At 39.3% G+C, this 24568-nt stretch overlaps 1 protein-coding gene across 1 annotated transcript; it reads left to right on the top strand.

Moving 5' to 3' along the window:
• Positions 1-4451: 4451 nt before the first annotated feature.
• Positions 4452-22797, top strand: tbx20 (T-box transcription factor 20). Its single transcript, XM_007900887.2, is given in 9 exon segments — positions 4452-4618; positions 5344-5575; positions 7027-7191; positions 7835-7851; positions 7854-7942; positions 12036-12194; positions 13381-13472; positions 17866-17978; positions 20888-22797. Coding segments are annotated over 9 exon segments (1332 nt in total). The 5' UTR covers positions 4452-4494; the 3' UTR covers positions 21229-22797.
• Positions 22798-24568: the final 1771 nt, after the last annotated feature.

The following is a 24568-nucleotide window of genomic DNA, read 5'->3' on the forward strand; positions in this document are numbered from 1 at the left end:
AATGGAGGTTTGTACTGCAAACTTTCTCTTTCAGATGTTGATTGAACTGCTGAGCATTTCCAGCAGTCTTTGTTTTTATTTCAGATCTCCAGAAGTCGCAGTTTTTCTTTTTATCTCCAATGATATAGGAATGCAAAACATGCACGATCCTGTGGAGTTTTAAAGCATTCTTGGAGCTAATAGAGGTAGCAGGCGATCATACTTTACAGACGAAAGCGATCTTATGCAATTATGTAAACTATTGATTTTGTTCGAATAGCTGAAACATGCATTATGTAAACGTAATGTTCTGCAAATGTAGTTATGACCTAACTTGTTAGCGGTGCATTTAAATTTGGTGTTGGACTTTTGTAGAGATTAGAGTGCAGTGGTCTGTGTCAAGGAATGGATTAACCCCAGTGAGAGAGTCTGGTGCAGATCACAGCACTGAAGAAGGCTCACACTAACTTTCCTCCATCAGCTTCTAAACAATACTCATCCAGCATCCAAACTCTGGTCTGTATCAGAAAATCAGTGAGTGATCAATTTAGCACTTAGCCAGTCGTTGGCTGCTGGTAAGGCAGGTATTATTTCAATTATAGGAGGAGTCAATTGTTTTTTTTACACACCTGAAATAGTTCTAAAAGAAACAACACAGTGACAGGTCGGTCGCTGAGCTTGAGAGGGAGCAGAGCAATTGGATCAGAGCACAAATTGGATGTTGAGTAAGAATGCAATGGCCTCTGGAGGAAGTGACTAAATGTTTGTGTTTGGTTTAGCTGATCTTTCAGAATTGTCGGTTTAATACAGCTGATGGCCATGTTCTGCGGAAATTGGACCATTTAGGAGTTCCAGGGCACTTCTTCATATCAGGAATGATCACACGTATGAGAAGTGTTTGTAAATGCTTACACTCAAGTTCAAAGTTTCAGAGTCTGAGAACTAACCAGGGACACTCAGCCGACTGTGAGAGGCGGAACAATTCCTTGAACCTATGTTCCAGAAGATGTCACCCCTCTGGTAGTTAGTGAGGTGACCATTCATAGGGTAGCAGTAGACGGGAGGAAGATTCTGTTAATGTTAACTTGTCAAATAGATATGTAGCAGTGAACATCAATGACAAGGACAACATTCCAAAGAGAACTGGACTAAGGGAGAAATCAAAATATAGAGTGCCTCTACTGAGCAGGCGGACACCTGAAAGCCAGCAATGTTGGTATCAGTCTTCACATGTGTCTCCTGAAGTAATACCATGTTCTTTCCAGTCCAGTACCTCAGTGAGTAGTACTCTCCCCAAATGTTATGGTTTAGGCCACATGTTAGGACATTGAGATGTCTGAGTTCACAGTCTAGTCTGACACTCGGTGCAGTGCAGTGTCAGAGCTGCTGATCCTCCAGATGAGATAGATGGACGTTAAAAATCCCATAACATTATTTGTAAACTGAACGGTGTTTCTTCTGGTGTCCTGGCCAAAATGTGTTCAGATAAAATTGATTATTCACATCATTGGTGTTTGTGTGCGCAAAATGGCTGAAACTTTCATTTACAAATGCACAGTAAACTCTTGTGAAGCGCTTTGAGATGTCTCAATGACATGATGGCACAATAGATCACAAGACTGATTGAAAGAAGATCAAGCGCAATGATTATAAGTGAGGTGGGGAGGTCTTAAACTAATATGGCAGTTGGGAAGGGGAAAAAGAAGAGTGAGGAGAAAGGAAATAAACATTGGGGGGAAGGAGAAATTAATGCAGAAAAGTAATGTAAAAGGAGTAAATAACTAACTAGCTTAGTCTGGGGATGGACTTGGAACCTGATATTCCTGGTTGCAACATTTTCAGGAGAGGAAAAATCAGAAAGGTGGGTTGGCTAATCAAGATTTCACTGCAGCATTGGATGATAATAAAGGATGGTGTAAACACGTTTTTTTAAGAAGTTAAGGAATAAGAATGACCTTAGTCTTCAGAATTTATGAAAGAACACTAAGAGTTGAAATGAGACTGAAAAGATGTGAAGAGATGAAACAGTGTCTTTCACATCGGGAAGACATCTCAAAGAGCTAAACAGGATATACTGCAAAGTGTAGCAACTGTATGTTTTTATAGGGGACCACAGCAGTCAATTTGCAATGTCTCACAAAATAGCCATAGAGTGAATTATCATTTTTTTATTTGGGGGTTTGTTGGCCAGGACACCTTCTCTTTTATAAATGGTATCATCGAATTGTTAATTTCCACCTGAATAGGCAGATGAGAACTCAGTTTAACATTGCATCGAAAGGAAGATGTGTCCAACAATGCAGCACATCCCGGCAGTGTCATGAGTTCAGTGCCCCGATAAGGAGCTTGAACCCAAGCGATGCACAGAAATAACAGTGTCATAATAATGGGTTACTTGAATTATCCAAAATAAGATGCAATAAAAATAATATGTGGCTAAAAAGTGTTTCTACAATTTGTCCAGGACTACCTTTTTGATCAATATGGTTCTAGTCCATCAATGTAGGAGGCACAGCCTGGTCTAGTTTGGTGGAATGGGCAGAAAAGTAATCCAAGAGGAGAACATTTAGCAAGCAGCTAAAAAAATAATTAGGTTTGATTAAAAAAGAAAAGGAGGGAGAGCAGTCAAAGATAAGGTAATGAGGTGATAAGAAAAAGCAATAAGATTGTAATTAAACAGTTGGAAATCTTCAAATATAAGATAGGTAGAATTCATATCAGATTTAGTTCCACAGAAATAAAGAGGTGCATCAAAAGCTACGGTTCCTTTTTTGAATCGATTGGAATATAGAGAGAGAAAGGGGAAAAAAATAGGAAGTTTTAAAATTTTCAGAGGATGAGGAAAATTAACATTAGCATAAAAGGAAATAGTAAATGATTATATAAACACATAAAAAGTAAAACAATAGTAAAGAAAGAGTAAGACCAATTTCAGATAAAAAAGAAATCTTGTCTTGGAGGATAAAGGAATAGCAGGGGTAATAACTCCTGTTGACCTCAGGAGTATGATACAAGGGTATGATAAGGGTAGAAAAGAATGAGGTATAACAATATGACTTAACAATATGATGAAATTCAAAGTCTGATCAACTTAACATAGCAGTGAATAAAATAAATACGAGCTATAGCATAGGATAAAATTAATAATTACCTCGAGAAGCATGGACAGACAGTGTATGTAAAAAAAACTATTGTTGGACAAATGTATTAACTTCTTTGAGGAAATCCCTGGTATATGAACAAAAATGAATGAATAACTAACACGTGTGTGGTAGTGGATGTTGTAGGTATGGATTTGCAAAGATGTTGGAGTACTAAAACTGACCCCTGAGTAACATCACTGTTTACATCCCTCCAAACTGATCCATTTCCCCTCTAATCCGTTTTCTGTCGTTAAGACAACCTTTTATTGACACTGCTATTCTTTTTATTACCATGCATTTTATTCTTTTTAACTAAGCTCCTAAAATGACACCCTAAGGTGTTCAAAATATGAGTCATTTTGATAAGATAAATAGGGAGAAACTGTTTGATGAGTGGATAATTATAGAGAGCATACATTAAATAATTCCCACCCCCACCCCCAAAAAAGGGAAAGGTTAAAGGACGTGTTATCCTTTACGTACAGAGTGTTATTTGGACATGAAATGTACCACCAATACAATGGTTGAAGCAGAATCAATAATAGCTTTCAAAAGGGAACAAATATTGGAACTGAACAAATATTATATGATTTATTTATATTTATAAATCTAAATAAATCTAAATGTTATAAGAGGATATGGGGACCGAGGGCAGTGGGGTTTAAGAGGGCAGATGTGCCAGAGAGGAACTGTAGGGTGAATGGGTTGGTTCTGTGCTGCTCTCTTGAGAGTCTCCCATCGACTCCCTCCAGAGTGTACCCCAAAGCGCACGCGCACTCAGCTCCGAACGACCAGGCCAGGTCTGCGCAGGCGCCTAAAAAAAAAACACACCAGTGCCCGTTATCGGCCGGAGCAGCAGCAGTGACGTCAGCGGTCGTTGATTGGCCGAGTTCCGAGGGCTCCTGGATACGGAGGCTCGGAGGCACCATATTAATTGACAGTGCGGGACTCGATCTGGAAGAGTTGTGAAGCGAAGTGCTGAGCGTGGGGAGGATCTCCCGGGGTGTGAGAGGAGAGGAGAGGAGAGCAGAGGAGAGGCGGAGACCTGTGCACCCACTCTGGTGGCACTGCAAAAAACCCATCTCCGCAACTTGAGTCAGCAGAACACTAACTAACTTTTCATCAGCAGTTTTGCTTTTCACTCAAATCCCACCAATATCTTTCCGATTGACTTGTTGGACAAAAATTTTAAATTGGTGTTTTTTCTCCCGCACAAAAACAAGACAAACCTCAGTAGTAACAGCCCATCCTGACTTTATGAAATAATCGGCGTCTTGAGAAGTTTGGACATTTTTTTTTGGGGGGGGGTGGTGGGTGGGGTAGGGGTGGGGGTGGGGGTGGGGGGGAAGAAGGTGGTGTTCTTCCTTTAATCATGGAGTACATCATTCCCAAACCGCAGCTTTCGTCCCGGGCTAATGCTTTCTCCATCGCTGCTCTCATGTCAAGTGGAAATTCCAAGGCGAAAGAAACCGAAGAAAACACAATTAAACCACTTGGTAAGTCAAGGCTTTAACCCAACTTTCCAGTGTCACATCTAAATGAGTCACTTTTTTTAAAAAAAAAACAAGAGTCACCTTTCCCTATATTGTTCTTAAATATCCCAGGAGCTGAAGTTAAGTTATTTTGAATGGGGGGGGGAGTGGGGGGAAGGGGGGAGGTGGGGGGTGGGATGAGTGTAATTGTTGGGAATAATGTGTAATGAAGCGGGGCGTGAATGTTAGCCAAGGATCAGAGATTTGTTCATTAATATGCTTCACCATTGAGTGCATCTTCCTTTTGCCGTCAATAACATCAACTGTATTTTCAACAAAGCGTCGAAACAAAATAATTATAAACAAAGTATTTATCGTAGTGCTAAAACCAATTGATTGCGTGATGCTGGACAGAAAGCCGTATATATCACGATATGGGGGGGATTTGCTCCGAAGAAAATCGCTATAAGTTCAGTAATTTTATCTGCGTGGGGCGTCTTAGTGGGATTGTTAAATTTCTCGTTACAAAATATATTCGGTTCTCCTGAAGTTGGTCTGGAGATGTTAAACTTAGCTGTGAATGCTTTATTTCCTTAATAACACGTCTTTAATTCGAGGTACGATAGTAGTTGCAGTAATGATATATGTGGTCATGGTTTGGTACGGTTTGATTATCACTACGAAACTGATTTTCACTGCAACATGTAGACTATGTAGTACATCGCTTTTACCGCTTTTTTTTGAAACAGAGCAGTTTGTGGAGAAGTCGTCTTGCGTTCAAACCTTGGGTGACCTGAGCAGCCTGGAACACAAGGATTTCAGTGAGAATGCAGCTGCCGTCTGCACAGAGCCGCTCATCCCCACGATCCCCACTGTCCCCAGCGAGGAGATGGCCAAAATCACCTGCAACCTCGAAACCAAAGAGTTGTGGGACAAGTTTCACGAGCTGGGCACTGAAATGATCATCACCAAATCTGGCAGGTGAACCAAACAAACAGCATTATATTTCTCCAGTCAACCAATTGCGATTAATTAATATCATAGATTGGTTAGTAATGTTGCATTAAATTTCTGTCTTCCACATAGCGTGACATTATTTATTTAAAATCTGAAATAACTATCAATTATCTATCTACCGGTTGATCATTTCATATTAGCAACAGTTTCAGATTAAGTCTGAAATACTGTATGTATATATATATGGATATAGCTACCATTTGAATGGCATTGGGCATTTGCAACACATCGTAATTTTATTGTAATATATAAATCTGGTAACGTCAATGCTCACTGCGCCATATATCTCCAACTGCGCTCTGCAATCTTCCATCATATCAAACATCATGACCAACTTGCACTTACGCAGGAAAGCGTCTCGAAGCGCTTTTATGGGAGAAGTCATTCATTTTCTATCGGTATAATTCTAATGTGCTGTCAGCCACGGCAATGTCGAGATGTTTGTGTAATGAACATGAAACCTTTTATGACTAATCTAATTATGCGATACTAGATTTTTTTGACAAGATTTCGGGATCACATAGGTCCTTTTTCCCCACTCTAAGTGCCCGTACAAAGTAGGATCGTTGTCAATTTTTGAGTGTAAGTGACTGAAAAGCCATCCAGGTTATTATACCAAACTTCCTTGTTCTCAGTATGATAGTGTTCTGCATAAGACAGAAACCATTTGTGATACTTCAAACGAAACGTAGTTTAACTGCGGGACTCTTACCCTTTTGATGTAACTTTAATTACGTCGAAACAAAGCGAGGCTTTAAATGAACAAATTAGTACCGTATTGTAAAACAACCAAATAAATCGAAACCTGAATGAGACGATCAGTCTTAGAGAGCAATTATAAATAACACATTGTAATGAATACATAGTAAACAGAACCATTGTAATAACAATACATTGATGTGTAAATGATACATGTTAAATTAACTCAGTATTACCATATAGGTTTTTTGCAGTGTAACTAGAGTAATTCTGTTCAATCCAATTGTTATACAGTGTATTAGGTGATTGCAGGGATGTTTTTCTGCGGCAATGTTGTCCTTGGAGTGTAAAATACATTCCACAGCGCAATTTTTTTTAAAAAATCTACCTTTTATGCCCTTCTCAATAGAACAATGCACATTATTTTCCTAATATTTTCCGCGATATTTTAATTTCGAAATTAATTACTGAAGCAAATAATTTCAGATACTGTACATTAAAAGTGGCGGAAATCAATTGAATACCGTACACGAACACGAATCCATTCCTGCCTGCACCCACGCTATAGTCTTTTTTTCGCTTCACAGTCACGGGGGGGGGGGGGGGGGGGGATCTTAAGATTTAAACATGATGTATAAACAGCAATAAGTATTCGATAGTGTGAGAGGTTGAGAAGACACATTGATGAATTAAACGACTCCCCCATCTTGTTTCAGGAGAATGTTTCCTACTATCCGTGTGTCATTCTCCGCGGTTGATCCCGAAGCAAAATACATCGTCCTGATGGACATCGTGCCTGTGGATAACAAGAGATATCGCTACGCATATCATCGCTCCTCTTGGCTTGTGGCCGGGAAAGCCGACCCACCATTACCTGCGAGGTGCGCACATAACAGTGCAGTGCTGTGTTAAAGCAAAGCATGTGTGCAGAGCCAAGCCCAGTGCATAGCCCCGCAAACCTATATCTCGACGTACCTATGTCTCAGCATGTTTCATTCGTTTAATTATTAAAATTACACCCCTCTCCAGTTTATGCATTCACAATAATATTTTTTTGATTCACAAACCTACAACAGCAGCGCTGGAAATACCATGGAATTCAGAAGGGTGAAGGAGAGGGGGTGGGGGTATCAACTTTAGAGAATGGGCGTTATAATTCCCCGCCTGTGAAATCTGATCTTAGACCCAAATATGCTGCCAGTATTTTTTGTTGGTCGGAAATATTTCGTTAAATACGACGCAAGAAAAGTAGCGCTGCCTTGGGAAGGCTGTTTAATGGCTGGTTGTGGGTACACTGGGAATGGTCGTATTACAATTCATGGAAATAAGGCAGAGTTAGAATGTGTTCAGAGGAGCATTTTCTCGGCGTTGTTGACGAGGCTGGTCGGCGGGGGGTGGGAGGAGAGGGGGGGGGGGGGGGGGGTGTTGTGAGGGTGTAGGAGGGGGGCGGTTGTTCTTGAGCTAATAATGCTACAAAGGCAGTGAACTGACTGAATTGCCTCGTTCACTTCTCTTCACCTCCAGGCTTTACATTCACCCCGATTCCCCTTCACAGGGGAGCAGCTGCTGAAACAAATGGTGTCCTTTGAAAAAGTGAAACTCACTAACAACGAGCTGGATCAGATTGGCCACGTGAGTTATACCTGGTCTTTCATTCCATAACTCAGCACCAAAGGCCAATCTGGACTAAAAGGCACAAGATCAGTGCATGTTGTGGTCCAATTGCCAAAATTATTTCAAATAACTTACCTTCCCAGTTGGACTTTAGTTGTTAACAGGGTATGATACCCACCTGAAAATGTGAAAGCGGGGACGCGTGTGTGTTTCAAATAATCCAGGGGCTCAAGAATATCAAAGTGTGAAAATATAAATATTGTGGAGAAAGTTAAAATTAATCTGAAATACAGTATAAACGTGGAAAATGCTAGAAATCCACAGAATTATCTGAAAGAAAGATCTTTTTAGGTTTTCGGGTGTGAACTTTCATCAGAATATTGCACCTTGCAGTGAGCTTTTAACTATCGTGAAATGTAAGGTGACCAGCCATTCAAAGAGCTGGGAGTGTTTCTTTGTGTTTTGTTATTACAGTCGCCTACAAACTCAATATAATGTATTCAATGACTGTGAGATTTGTGTGCACATTGGTAACAAATTGGTTTCTGGCACTTCTTGGTCTGCTTTACAGATCACTTTTCTCTTACATTCCATTAAGCTGGAAATACTGAGGTTGTCTTTCTAAATCTGGAGCCCTGTCTTGATTGTGCCAACCTTCTTTTACAGTTTTACTCTTTGGTCCATTTAAATGTGACTGCACTAGACTACAATCTTAGCAATGGTAAGCATAGAGATGCTTCCATTTGCCTTCAGCTATTCAATATTCTCTCAATCAATGGTGGCCAACCATTTTGGGTGTTGGCCAACAAAATAAGTTGCGTATTTTGTTACAAATTCTGAATATTTCTTAATTTATGGCATAAACCTCTGCCATTTTGTTATTTATATGATTACAGTGTTTGGCCAACCAAAAAGCCTGGGTTAATAGAGGAGGACAAACTATTCACAACCCAGGATACATGCTCATTTGTCATATTCTCCAATTCCACAAACAGCATGGAGTTCAAATGAATGAATAGAACTACAGATAGTACCCAATGTAGTAGAGAGCCAATTATCGGCCCAAATCAGGACGGTCCTTCATCTCTCCTCCTTGGTTGTAGAGCCTTTCATCCACACCTTTATCACATCCAGGATCAAATATTCCAACACCATGCTTGCCTGATTCCCCAGTTCCTCTCTACACAATCTGCAGGCAATCCATAACTCTACAGCATGTGTCATCTGCTGCACCAGACTCAGTGGGCCCATCACCCATGCCCAGCTGATCATATTCAAGATCTTCTTGCGCATTTTCAAATTCCTCAATGGCCTTGCCCAACCAACTCTACCTTTGGAAACTCCTGCAACCCTATTGCCTTTTCTCTCTATTTCTGTCTCTAATTTTCTATCTTCTGTCTCTCTCCCTCTGATTTTTTTTCTATCTCTCTGGCTTTCACTCTCTCTAACTTTCTTCTCTGCCCCCTATCTACCCAGCACTACCCTCCACCTTACCTGTACCTAAATAAAAACTTACTTTTATTTACCAGCTCACACAGGTAAATGAAATCTCTCTTAACCTTGCCTGCATGTTCACAATTTTTTTTGCCAATGTCACAGCCCTGTGTTTCATGTGGGTATGCAGTGTTCTACTGTAATCCTAAACAATATATAAAATTGGCAGTTGGTGAGTCTTAATTAGGGTTTAACATGAAAATAAGATGGTGCCGGGTGCCACTTAGATTGCAAATTTTGCATGTGCTGATCCTAGGTTAAAATTTGTATTATGTACCTGATAACAATGAACATTAGTTCATATTTTTTAATCGAATGAAGACGTTTAAGGGCCAAAGATATAGATCAGAGAGGGGAGAATTTGTGAGCCACAGTGAGGTCATGGCCATATTTATGGTCAGAAAGAATATGGTTTAGGAAAGTGATCACCTCAGGTGAACTTAATCTCATCAGTGTAAAGAAGAGCACAAAGAGCGAAAATAGTGTACAAGATTGGAGGTTTACATTACTGTATATTGCTGTGTCAGATATAAATATTGTTTTGGGCCTTTTTCTTATGCCAACAGTCTGACATGCTACTTTTATGTTGTCAGTTTGTCTCTGGAGACAAGCCTGTCTTGAAACAACTAAAAATATTCAGTAGGCATTTTATCTGGCTCCAGATCCAGCAAGACCAAACTAGGAGTCAGATTGTCAGTTGCCTCTATATTCCAGAGCTCCAACTCAATACTGTAAACTTATCAAGTCAGAGCAAGTAGACCAGACAATGTTTTTGACACCATCATATAAGTATTGCTCTGATGCCATGAGAATTGTTCATGTGTGAACTGCCACTTCAGAGGCTCATGGCACTTCCCCTTGTCAAATAGTAGTTGCAGAATCACAAAAAATCAGCCAAATCTTTCATCCTCTTCTAGCATTATCTGACAGGAGAACACCAGCCAACAATTCTAATGAAATTCATGCCTGTGTGAACACTTTGGCATTTTCTAGAAGCTTACAAAAATATGTTCTCACCTACGGAGATTATTCAGGTGTTGTTAAAAGCAGCGACCCCAAGAACCATAGTATAACACACATTTAGATATTTTCTCACTACTCCGTCTTCCTATTGTATCCCTCTAGACATTTATTTTTCCCTCAACTGGCCTTTTTGAAATGGGTTTAAGGTAGAATTTCACACCTTTTAAAAATATGTGAAATGTTGGGCAAGTTTTCTTACTCCACATACCTCTGCTTACCTAGCAGTAAGGAGGAACCTGGTTGTTAGTTGATTGGCGGATCGCTTTTCTGGAGATAATAATGCTTCAAAAAACAATAATAATAATTTGGACACTCAATCCACTGTTTGTAGGATACTGCAGTGTGCAATTGGCTGCGACATTTCACCCATAAGACATACAGTCAATTCACTTTACAATATATTCTGTAAAGCCCTTTGAGACGTCTAGAAGACGTGAAAAGCACTATATCAAATACAAGGATTATTATTATTATATATTGTTTTACCTACTCTTGTTGTCTTTTCTTCATTATCTATTACCACTATTTCGCAATATGCTACATCTATATATTCAATGATGTTTAACTTCCAAACCCCCGAGTCCTCCTCTCCACGTTCGGTGGCTGTGCCTTCAGCTGCTATGCCCCGAGGCTCTGGAATTCCCTTCCTCACTCCCTTCACCTCGTCCCCTCTCTTCCTATTTTCAGGTCTCTGCTGAAGACCTTTCTCTTCGACCGCGCCTTTGGTCACCTTCCTCCCCCTCCCCCTGGCTCGTTACTGTAAAGCGCTCTGAGATGCCGTCCGGTGTGGAGGTCGCTACATAAATCCAAGTTGTTGTTGTGTTGGTTACTCGAATCCTAGTTTCCCTCTATTTTAAAGCAGCTTTCCCTGCCACCGTTTAGTTTGATGAAAGTTCATATCAGACATTAAACAGTCGTTTCTCTTTCAAATGCTCATCGGCCTGCTTTGCATTTGTAGCATTTTCTATTTTAAAATGTGAACACATCTGATTAAATGCCAGTCCTCTTACACACAAACACACTATGTTGTAAACGTGAGCACAGGGAAAGCAACATCAGCTCGAATACTCCAGGGTATATAAAAACCTATGAATTTCCTATATTGTAAGAGAGAATGAGATAGCATGTTCACTGAACGGGGACATTTAAGTAAACAATAATTAGAGGGCTTTTTGTCACAATTGTTAGCTTGGTTGATGTTTGGTTCAATGGATCGAAGCTACCATGCTAAGGCTCATTGTTTTAGTCTCCTTTGGAAGCCCTGTGTAAGGGTTGTGCAGATTTGCTTTCTGAAATGTTGTCGATGAAACCTCCCAAGGAAGGAAACAAAAGAAACAATAAGTACATAATCAGAAGGAACAAAACTCTGAAAATCTGAAACAAACATCACAAAACTTCGAAAATAGTAATAACAGGTCAATTGCAATCGGAAAGAAAAAAAAGTTAACGTTTGTGAAATATTGAACCAGATTTCTCTCCATGAGAGTAACTTTAACCTACTGCGTATTGATAGCATTTTTTCTGTGTTTTTTTAAAAAATTATAACGTATACTTATTTGGCTACGAGTGTAACTATGATGAATGACTTTTGCAGATAATATTAAACTCGATGCATAAATACCAGCCCCGGGTGCACATTATTAAAAAGAAGGATCACACAGCCTCTCTGGTTAATCTGAAGTCAGAGGAATTCCGCACCTTTATCTTCACAGAGACAGTGTTCACGGCAGTCACCGCCTATCAGAACCAACTGGTGAGTCTCACATCTGAGTATTTATTTTAACTAATGTCCTATCAGCTCGAAGGCGATTTGCAACTGAGTTTTTCAACAATCACTCCAGCACCTGGGAATAGTGTTCCAGAGTATAATCGGGAGCTCAGAACATTTCACCAAATCACTAAATGCCAAGTCCGCTTTGAAACCATTTATTCTTCCTCAAATACGTTCTTAACAAAAATGAGTTAGCACATGGACAAGAAACTGACTTGCTGCGTTTTTGGCAGCTTTCACAAAATCATTCAACAAATCTCAACTCTCATGATTTGCTACATCTGTAAATATGTAGACGTGGGTACATGCAGCAGTCGGTATGAGTTTGCCTATAAAAAATACTCAGTCACTACACTTTGCACCAAGGCAGTGAAAGTGAAGCGCTTTGAGATGTCCTCCGGACCATAAAGACGCTACGTCAAATGTAAGGAATATTATTCTATCTTGAACTTTCCAAATGTCATCAAAGCGAGAAAATTCACTGTTAAAAATGACTTCCAAACAGGTAAATTAATATTTTAAAACTTAAGTCAGTTTGCACTCACTCACTCACACACATATACACACACACACACACACACACACAAGTATATAATACACACACAGCACATGTGTAAAAATGGGCCATAATATACTCGAAAATGATTCGTTTCTAGACAAATCGTATTTAAATTGGTATAAAGTGAGAACACCGCAATCAAACGAGGTTCGATGTGCAGAGCAGAACAGCAGCAGAGCAGATTAGATAAAGTACAACTCAACATGATCTTGTACCCCTCCGACCACCCCCCACCCCCCCAACCCCACAATTTCACAGCACCTAAAATATTTTCCCTGTCGCTCGAGTCGCGGGTTGTTTCCCGTACAGCATTCTCTCGCCAAACTGTGCAGAGTAAAGGGAGGTGAGTGCAGGAGAAAATTACAGAACGACTGAAATAAAATGCTGAAACAAACACCTTCTCTGTCCTCTCTGAGCTCTGCACATCCGGAATACGTGGCAGTGGCGTTAGCTTGTCTGACTTATAAGGTCACACAGTTTCAGTTTAGATATTCAAGCGTATATTAGCTATTATTTTTTTGTCTTTGATATAGGATTATTGTAAATTGTGTTCATTCACTTTTATCCACTATTTTCCCTGCAATGTGTGGGTTGTGTTTCTCTCTTCAGATTACCAAACTGAAAATCGACAGCAATCCTTTCGCTAAAGGATTCCGGGATTCTTCAAGACTGACTGATATAGAGAGGTACTGCTTCCAGGAGTAAGGTTATTTATTTACTCTAAGATAAAGTACAACATGATCATTTTTTTTAATTTTTGAATAATCATTTCTTTCAACATAAACATGAATTAAATTCCCCCCCCGTTTGCAGTTCTGATGATCTCTGGTTAGACTTCTCTCTCTCACTCAGATACTCTGATCGCTTGGGAGGATGGTACAGACTGTAACAGTTTAGCTCCATATTAACAGGCTCTGGTAAATCAGCAGGTCTTGTTGATATGTTTACATTCAGGAGAGTTACCCCATTGACCAGCCGACAGCCTAGTCAAACCTCAGCCGTGTAACAAAAAATAATAGCTAATATTAACATAGAAAATAAATTACACGCTGCGAGATTTCTTTAATTTTAAAAACTAGCTAATGAACAAACAATCTGGGAGAAACTCAAAGCCTTTCAAGACTCAAAGTGTCTTGGAAGTCAGTACAGCCGTGAGTGTTAAAGCGGACACTGTACAACTAGAGAAATGCCAGTAAAGAAACTGTGGGGAAAATGCAGTGCTCTCTGAGGCAGTGGGTGTTTCTATGTGATACAGATCATCAGTAAAACGTAAAACTAATTGCTTCTGCGATAAACGCCCTTGTGAAGAAGGAATGTCTTAAATCTTCGCTAACTCTTCCCTGTGATCAATGTTCTGCAATGTCATCACTTGCAGGGGTAAAGGACTGTAACGTGTCTGTTTTTAATGTTTTGCCTTTTTCCTGGGGGGATTCTTTGAACCAGTTTTGTTTTATTGGCATGCATGCACGCACAGGGTTGCTGAAGTACTTATTCGGTACAGACTTGCCGAAAAGGTACCCCCGGGTTGCCAAGGATGTTAGCGTTAGAGTTTATCTGTGGGATCCGCGTACTGTTCAGTGTCTTATTGAGGAAACGCGGCCCTGTGAGGGAAGCGGACATCTGCAATGTGAAGTACAGTATCCGATGTCAAAACGGATCTAAAGCACATACTAAAGCACATACTAAAGCACATACTGCACCCGACTCCGCTAAAAGCCGAGTCTCCTGCTGCTAACACCGAGGTTACGGCGGGGCCGGTTTTGCTAATGTCTTTATTTAAAAAAAAGTGTTTGACAAAAAAGGGATTCACCGCAACTGTGGCAAGTCAGCGATTGCATAAACCTCTCAACCACTCCTGGATGGTTTCCAGAAATCCAATTAAGCTGTATTTGTGAGGAATTCACAGTTATGTATTTTATATATAAATAGTTATATATTTTCTCATATATATATATATATAGAGAGAGAGGTAGAGAATGACATTTACGATTCCCTTTTGGCTTCTGATAACCTTACCTCATTACATGTAGGAGGAGATGGGACCCAAAAACCAGCATCAGCTAAAACTGTATTTGGCCAAATGCCGCTAGATCGGGTATTTGCAATGTTTAGGCGGAGAAGTAGAAATGTCTGCAGCTTTGCAACCGCTCCGCCCGCCCGTCAGTGTTTAAAAGTCCCATTTGTCTAAACACTCTTCAGGGAGAGAATTGGATCTGATCAATTGCTCTTCAGAGACGGCAGAAATGTGATTAGTCTGCAGTCAGCTCCAAACGGCCCAATAATTCGATCCTTCCTTGTAACTGATTGAAAGCTGCAGCAAACAGCCCATTCATTCCCTGCCCAGACCTTCAGATAAAACATGTTTAAATTATAAATTGACAGCTACTCTATTCCCCCTCCCAACCCCCCCCCCCAGCGAGGCAAATAGCAGAAAGCACAAGCAAATGGTCAGATGAAGAGCCGTCCATAGACCTGTTTACGGCTAATGCGGACTGTCGCACTTATTTATGGCTTTGAAACGAGCAAAAAATGCATCAGTTGTGATCTGGAATGGCACAGCTCGGTTTGCAGATCTCCAAAGCGCCGAAGCCAATTTAGTCCATGTGCGGGAGGGATATCAGCGTTTACTGTCAACTGTTACTGACTTCTAATCATGAAAAAAAAGCAAACGACAAACCCAGTCACAGCACATGTAAGTGAGGCATCCGATGTGGGAAACGCAACGAAGTTAAAGGTGAACGTTTAAATTGCGCGTTAAGTGTTAAGATTTTATGAACCATTAGCATCTTGTGATCATCTGACCTCCACCTGTCTGTGTGTGTGTGGGGTGGGGGGGGGGGGGGCAGGAAGAAGGGGGGCACATGAGGTTTCTGTCACACAGTGTAATCGAAATAATAATGCTAAACAGAGTGTGTGCACTGGTGTGTGTTAAACTTGTTGCGATTTTGTGTTAAATTGATTGGTGAGTCCTCTGTTTAACATAACCTAACATTCCTCTGCTCTGCTACTGATTCTGATTCTAACCAGTGAACCATCTCCCTGCAATGAACAAGAAATAACCCACAGTGTTTTAAACCGATTTTGACGGAGGATACTGTATTATTAATTAACGTACGCAAAAGTCATATTTATATAGAGATGTAACAGAATTGTCTTAAACTATTGCAGTGTTATATACTATATAGTACGTTGTGCTTATCTATCGAGATACAGTGTGTACATGTATTCCTGTTCGACGATGCTCGGGCCACAGACACATATAAAATACTTTTAAACAACAGATAGTTAAACAGATGTTGGGGGAGTATAACAACTGTACCAAACACAAACCATTTCATAGTGAAGTGGTTCAAATCATTTTGCTCCCAAAGAGCTGTCAATTATAGAGAATACGGTGAAGTCACCTAGTTACCAACAAGCTTAATTAAAGTGAAGCCAGAATGGGTTTTAAAATTAACTTCCAGTGGGTTTTCTCAGCAAAGCTGTTAAACAATTTGATTAGGGGAAAGGCAGGGTGAAGTTTCTGCTTGTGAATGATACATTGGCTGCAATTCAGTGCACTGGTTCAGTGGTATGGCCCCAGAATAGATTTGTAACAGAAATGCACACAAGAAAAGAGAGAGACTTGCTAAAATAACAGCAATATCCTTGTACAGTATATGGGACATAGTAATTAACAGGGAATGGCCTAGCAGCACTGTGCTTCACTGTTTGAAATGAATTCCCTTTCTTTGTATTTATTAAACTATTATTTTTAGTAATTACATAGCTAATTGATGTGAATATAATTTATAATACATTTAGGAGACTCCATACTGTTGATTCTTTGTGTACGATAGTGACAGTGTTAAGACTACTAGTGGCATAGTCGTGCAGTGTCGTGCATGTCCATCAAGTCCACACCAGCTCTCAGAGCAAGTCCATTGAAACCCAATGCCCTATCCTTATATCCCTTCAAGCCTTTATCTTTCATGCGCCTGTCTACTTCCGTCTTGAAACCCACAATGAACAATGGATTCTGTCTCTGCCACTTTACTTGGCAGGACATTCCACAACCCAACGGCTCTCTGTGAAAAATATTCAGCAGACTCCCAATACATGTATCTGTTTATCTATACTAATAGACAAAATGGCTGTCTGTCTGCCAAGAATGCAATCACTGATTGACGTAGAGACATGATTTATACCTCATCAGAAAGGTCTTGCATAGGGGAGCATCATGGGCATATTTTACTTTGGGGATCTCCTATCATTGATAAGCTATATTAAAAATATATATTAAAATCGCTTTAATTAAGTCCCCCAAAAAGTATGCATCGTATTCTGCAAAAAGTAGAGAAAGAGATCACACACTCTTCTAGAGAGATACATCTATACTATTAAAGACAAAATGTCTGTCTGTGGGTAGGAGTTCTCCTAACCAGGAGTCCTCCCAAACAGAAGTCCTCCCATAGTAGTCCTCCCACTGAGTCCTTCCAAAAGGATATGTGTGGAAATATGTGAACAAGGAATGCCAACAAGTTAAATAGCACATTTTCTTAATCTTAAGGGATAAGGTTGCCTAAGAAGTAAGGATCAAGCCTTTCAAGAAAAAATAAAAATGGCAGACGAAAGAGCGAAGGCCGATTAAATGAAATTGGTTGCAAGCATAGCTGCAATGGGTACAGCTAGTATATATATATAATGTCAAATGTAAGGATTATTATCAATACAATAATTATGCATTAAGAATATTTACTTAATAATTAACATGCATATATGAGGGGTCAGAGGTCAAGTGACTTTCTCCTTCCATTAGAATCAGTCTTTTGTCAAAATAGTCAAAATAAACACATTTCATTCATTAGGTCTGCAATGTCCTTCAAAGTTAAATGTAATAAATTTAACAGCATTTTAAATTTTGCTACTGTTTTAGTGTAGAATTATCACTTAGGTGGGGTACATAGAAGGTACTAATGCCTATGGACCGATAGAGATGAGGAAATGAGAAAAAAAGGAAAAAAGTGATGTGCTGCTAAACATGTTTATCTTGTATCTGCTTAAACCAAGTATGTGATAGACATTAAACACTAATACTAATTCTCCTTACTGCAGGGAAAGTGTTGAGAACCTAATCCAAAAGCACACCTATGCACGATCACCAATACGGACTTATGGAGGAGAGGATGATGGATTGGGAGATGAGAACCAAGCAGCGCAGACCAGAGGTAAGATGCAGTGCAGGGAGCAGAAAAACGTTTTGACTTAAAGGCTATAATTATACCTGCATATTGTTGTTTTCAGTACAGTACTAATTTCCTTTGCTTATTCCTATAACACTGAATGAGAAAAACTGTTCCCAGCATTTGCATCTAATGGAGTTTTATCATTCAGTGCTCATCAAAATTTAGTGTTTGTTTTGCTAGGCCTTTATAATCTGCTTTTCTGCTATGAAGCGGTGGCGAAAAGCCATTAGCCTTAGTGGTCAGAGTAGGATTTGAGCTCCAGGCTCAACATCAAGCACTTTCAGGTCAGGTACAGCATCATGTTAGATACATAATAAAACTCCTCTCTGTTCCAACAATGTACCTTAATGCCAATCCCTGAAGAGCAACTCCACAAAACAAATGGGGCATTTCCAGTTCCACACCATTAGTCTCTCTGAGTGTAAGTGGCAATTAATAATGATAATCCTTACATTTGATACAACTCCTTTCAGGTCAACAAACTTTGCTCAGAATTTATCACTAGTAGGAACTGAGTGGGTTGACATAGCCCAAAACTTTTTTCATGTGGACCTATCCACAAAAGGATAATTTTGTCTCACCAATTCATGACCCAACTGTGCAGCGCCTTGGGACGTCCTCCTGATGTGAAAGGCGCTTTATAAATGGAATCTTGTTGTTGTTGTTGTTATGTTAGTTTTAAACACAGCTCCAGAGTTACCCGTATAGACCCACAGTCCTTCAGTATGATGCAGTATGAAATATACAGCATACAAAATTTGATCTAACAGAACAGGAGTGACCCACTAATTAAACACACTTATTTACCACCAAAAAAAAACAATGAATAAAATATGTCTATGTTTGCCCCTCATTGTCTAAATTCTACCCTCCTTTCCGGACTCCTGCTGGGCACAATTCCATGGGCACTGGCCACACTTTGGGAGCTCACCCAAATGACCATGCTTCATTGGGTGAACCTGGGGACAGTGAATGTTGATACAAGCAAACATTAGGGATATCAGAGACAAAACTATTCCTATTCTCAGCCAACATCTGCACACATAAAGTTTCCAGGATGCACCACTGAATAGTGATTAGGAGTGGGCATGTGACTGATTTCCCTCCCCAGCCCAGCCCAGTCTGGGTAAAACACCCAATTAACTCAGCAAAGACCAATGATAAAACCTGGGATCTTCTCAGTTTGTCATGGTTTGATTGCACCATGGGCAGTCAGTCATCAGGAAAATTTTTTTTTAGTATTTGAAAACAGGAATATAATGCTCAAGTCACCACACTCTCCCAAGCATAGTAAAGGACAATTGTATTCATCAGCAATTCATCAGAAGTGCCTCCATTTTATAAATCTAGAGAGAGTTTTTCCAAATGTGTAGAAAAGCTCTTTGTAATAATCCTATACATTATCATATTACCAACTATTCATTCATCCATGAGAGTTTACTAACTAAAAGTTTTAGGTTACAAAGTGTTCTTTAAAAAAACCCAATAAGGCCCTAAAACATTAATAGTACAATTTTCTGTATCTTGAAATATCTATGATTCAGTTTGTTACATTAGTGTGCAATATAAATGTTATAATTTCTGATATGCTGACTTTACGATTGGCTAAGAGTTCAGTAAGTCACTTAGTACAAATTGTTGTTGATTTGCGCAGATCCAGGGACACTTTAAATTGTTCATCAGAAATGAGTGAACTGCTATCAGCATCCTGACAGAATACATTGGCCACTTTATTTAAGAATACCGTATATGAACATGAAAGAGACACATAGGGAGAAGACACCTTTGAACCCATGAAAGCTCATTCCTTTATTACGTTATCTTTCCTGATATGAAGCTTTGACCTGAATATCGATAATATTTTGTCTCGAATGCCCTTGCTTGGTAGAATTTTCTACATATTTATTCGTTTTCCAGCAAAAACAATTCTTTCTAATACCTGCTTTAAAACTGTTCTTTTCTGATTTAAATATATGTTATCTTTCACCTGCAAAATACAGCCCACAAAACTTTATAGAGTATCCTGTAAAGGCATTTGAGACATTGTCAATGTGAAAGGTGCTAAATTAATTTTTAAAAATGTACTTTGTCCTACTTTCTTAGACTAACCTGAAATAATATTCTAGCTGTGACCTATCTATGTACTCTATATTTTACATATCACAACCGTCTTTTTTCTAGTTTGTAAAAGTAAGGTTCTCATCTTAATTTGTGCAGTTTAGAGAGAAGGTGATTGAGAAGGGATCTTATTGAGGGATACTAAAATAATATTAATGGTCAAAGACAAGATTGTCTTTTTTGTATTGTAACCCTTTTAAACCAGTTATCAGTTTTGATGCTCTTATCTGCACCTTTTCGAAAGCTTGTGGATCGTTTTGCGGTAACTTGAATTGATCACAGCTTTGCTTTGAAAAGTGTGAGATAATACATGCAAAGATAGTACATATTTGCTCTTTACTGACATCATTCAATAAACAACAGTTTTACTTTAAACTAGTTGCAATTATTAGTGGCACTTGTTGAAGTTTCATTTCTTAAATATTTTTGTAAAAGGCAGAAAAACTAAAATAAACTATAGAAAACTGCAAAACTGAATAAATGAATGGTTACTACTAATGAATAAATAGTGGCCATGGTATTTCACATTAATAAAACAATAATTATTTCACATAAATCTATGGTAATGATTTTGTAATTATGAATTCCACAAATTTAATCCACAGCTAAATGATCTTTTATAATTATTATTGTAGAAGCACCACACTAAAATGGGTTAAGGTACTGGATGGATTCTTTGTATTAATTAAATATTCTAAAATAACCTTCTACATTGGCAGTGGTTCTGATCTCTTGTCTTGATTCTAAATGGTTTTGTTTTGTTTCTTTTACAGGGTCAGCATTTACAACTTCAGATAACTTATCCCTGAGCACCTGGTTAACATCCTCCTCCGGTTTCTCAGGTTTCCAGCACCCTCCGTCCCTTGCTGCAATTGCCACAAGCACGGCTTCACTAGCAACGCCCATTCCCCATCCCATGCAGGGTTCATTGCCTCCCTACAGTCGGGTTGGAATGCCCCTGACACCATCTGCAATCGCAAGCTCCATGCAAGGAAGTGGACCCACATTCCCCACATTTCACATGCCCAGATATCATCACTATTTCCAGCAAGGGCCGTATGCTGCTATCCAAGGACTGCGACACTCCTCAGCTGTTATGACGCACTTTGTTTGATTCGTTAAATAGTGGCTCATTTCACACAAGGGAATGTGGCATTTAGGAGTGATGGACTGAGCTCTTAGACATGCCTATGGTAGAGCAATTCAAAGGCACAGACTGAGCTATCACTCCCACAGATACATTGTCACACTGCTACAAATTTCAGAATGCATTGATACAACTGAACTACCACTCCTAGAATGCATTGCCACCAATTGAACAACAGCTGCTACAATGCATTATTGTAAAACAACTGCAAACTTTCGAGATGCAGTTTCTCCTTCAACCCCTTCTTCTAACAGAACCTGTCACTGGAATGAATTGCGAACACTACACTGGATTGTGAGAGCCAAATCGGGTTGCTTTAGGTGGCAGTCTGCTCAATCGGTAGCACATTCACCTCTGGGTCACAAGGTTGTGAATTCAAGCCCCCATATCAGGGCTTGGACTCATGGTCTAGCTTGACACTCTACTCCATACTGGGGGAGCACTGTATTGCTGAAGGTGCAGCTCTTGAGATGAGATGTTAATCCTAGTCTGCCTATTCAAGTGGACATTAAAGATCCTACAACACTATTGAAATAAAGAAGTGTCACCTGGCCAATGATACTCCAACTGGAATTGTGACCTGGCTATTATGGGACCCTACTGTGCAGAAAAATGGTTGCCATTTTTGCCTACAAAAAGAGTTACTACCTGCAATAATTATTGTGAAATGCTTTTGAGATGGTTCAATGCTATGAAAATGTAATTTCTGATTTGCCACATGACAATATACCATACCACCATAGTTCTTATACTACATTCCTAGAATAGAATGCATTATGATGGTGAAACACAAATGTCTAAGGTTTGTGCTGTAATGCACTGCGCAGAATAACGTAAAGACAGCCCTCTTACCTTTAGTTGCCAGGTCAGGTAGATGAAATAAAGGGGGAGGAGAGGGGGAAACTGAAGAATGTGTATTAAAAAAAGTCATTATGGGAGACAGCCTGGATATACAGTGGGAGATGCAGTTGAAGATGAAAAGGTGTTGTGGAGTTTCTAGATGAGGAGAGATTGAATGGGCTTCGAATAACAATGGGGAACAGGAAATATGTTGCTGTTCATGCTGCAGGCAGCAATATTGTAAATAAACACATGCTGAATATATGGCTTAACCGTTGATAGTAGACTGGAGAAGGGAAAAGCTGCAGAGCATCACAGGTTACAGCCTCTGCCAACTCTGTAAGTGGTGTGGCAACTTATTCTCCAGAGACTGTAAGTTCATTAGTTGCCAATTTTTGTTGGTTGAAAAAATCAATAAAATCTCTTTGGGAATAATTATGCAATCTCATTTAATTTAAGTTGTGACTTTTGTCTCATCTAATAGCACTCTTGCCTTTAGGTCATTCTTGTCTGTGGGTCAGTTAGTTGTGGGTTCAAGTCCCACATCAGGACTTGAATTTAGGGCTCCAGAGCATTACTGGGGGGAATGCTGCATTGTCAGATTTGCCATCCTTCAGGTGAGACATGAAACTGAGATCCTGAATGATTTTTCTTCTGGATGAACATTAAAGATGCCATGGTACTATTGAAAAAGAGAAGGGAATTTCTCCCATTTGTTCTGACTAACAATCCTCCAAATAAATTGGTCACTCACCTTATGACTGTTTGTGGGACTCTGCTGTGTGAAAAATGGCTGCCGCATTTGCTTATATAAAAAAAGTCACTATACATGACAGTAATTACTGTAAAGTACTTTCAGAGGTTTTTAACATTATTGGCGCTATAAAAATGCAAGTTCTTTCTTTAAAGGCCCCTCAGCCAGTTGTGATGTGTGTAATAGTTACATAAGCATCTCCTATTCAGCAAATGTGTGTGCGTGCCACTAGATACCCAATAGAATGTATCAAAGTTGCGCTGCAGCTTGCTGTGTTCATTGTTTAATGTTTATACCATTTGTGAGCACGTTCACTCTGTTCATTTTTTAAAAAATACTGTGTTTTGCCTCATGTAGATTATATCAGAAGAAATTGTGGAAATACATCTATTAAGAATTGTTTTCTAAAAGTGCAATATATTTATTTCTGCAGGAGTTGATATATCTATGTAATGTAATATTTGAAACATAAGATTAAAAATTGAATAATATTTGTAAACAGCGACGGAAATGTCTGTATAATCACAAAATAAACGTATCATATATCGGGGACGGGATGCGGTGTGTTTCATAATACATTTGATGTGGATCAAATGCGTTATGAAATGTCACAAATTTCACTGATCAATGCAAAGGTGTTTGTGTCATTTTCTCTCAGAATATGCCACGTTTGCTTGTCAAGGTCTGAGTTTAACAGTGGATGTTATTTAGTCATGGATGTGGATTAATTATAGCTTTTTTTGTATGTTTTTGTTTGTCAGACATGTATTTTGATATATCACTGCTCTTTGTCCTTTGCAAAAACAAATGAAAATCTTGTCAGCTTCTAAAAGTCCAAGTTTTCCAGTCTTACTTTTATATGAATGTAAAGTATAGTCATAGGCACTCAGTTACGTTCATCAACAAGGCACAAGAGTTCTCCATTTCTCAGGTGAAGTCTGACATTTCTCAAATGAAGCCTGTAGTCCATGGCTGGATATCCTGTGCAATACCTTAATTGTACCTCAACTACTAAGCTACCTGATGTCAGTTGAGGTATCTACATTAATGTAGAGCTACAACTACCTTGGGTTAGGGAAGAAAAAAACAGCCATGGTTCTCTAGTAAATAATCACCATCCTGTGCTGGAAGGCATACAGATGTCAGAATCAGGTGAAGCACGATTGAGTGTGACTGTGATAGCTTTCCCAGAGTTGAATAGTCAAAGGTTCACAAGTGAAGAATAGTCACTTTAGAAAGGTACACTAAGCTTGATTCAGATCCCTTTGAATAGGAATAGAAAGATGTGAGGAGAAAAATACATCTCTGATTTAGGTCCTCCATTCATAGTCTCCAGCATGTAACACTTGTACCAATGCAAATGGGGAGAAATTCCACTTGGGTCTAAAATTGTTCCACTTATGCACTCTCTTAGATCACCTAGAACCTGGCAATTTTTTAATTCAGCCTTAACTTCTTAAAAGAAAGTTAAAGAAAAATGGCTTCAAAATCAAGATTGTATTGGAGAATTTGCCTAATTCTGATACTCTAAAATATTGCATAACTAAAGTAAATCTAAACCAAGGTGGAAATTTCTCCCCAATTATTTCCATGAATTTCCTCCATTGGTACATTTATTTGTGTTTCAGTCACTGGAAAAGCCTGCTCAGAAAGCTCCCTGACCTCTGAGGTCATGTTGATGGTCAAAGACACTGACCTGTGAGTTTATCATGA

This window comes from Callorhinchus milii, unplaced genomic scaffold, assembly GCF_018977255.1.
Source record: "Callorhinchus milii isolate IMCB2004 unplaced genomic scaffold, IMCB_Cmil_1.0 Scaffold2, whole genome shotgun sequence".
NCBI lineage: Eukaryota > Metazoa > Chordata > Chondrichthyes > Chimaeriformes > Callorhinchidae > Callorhinchus > Callorhinchus milii.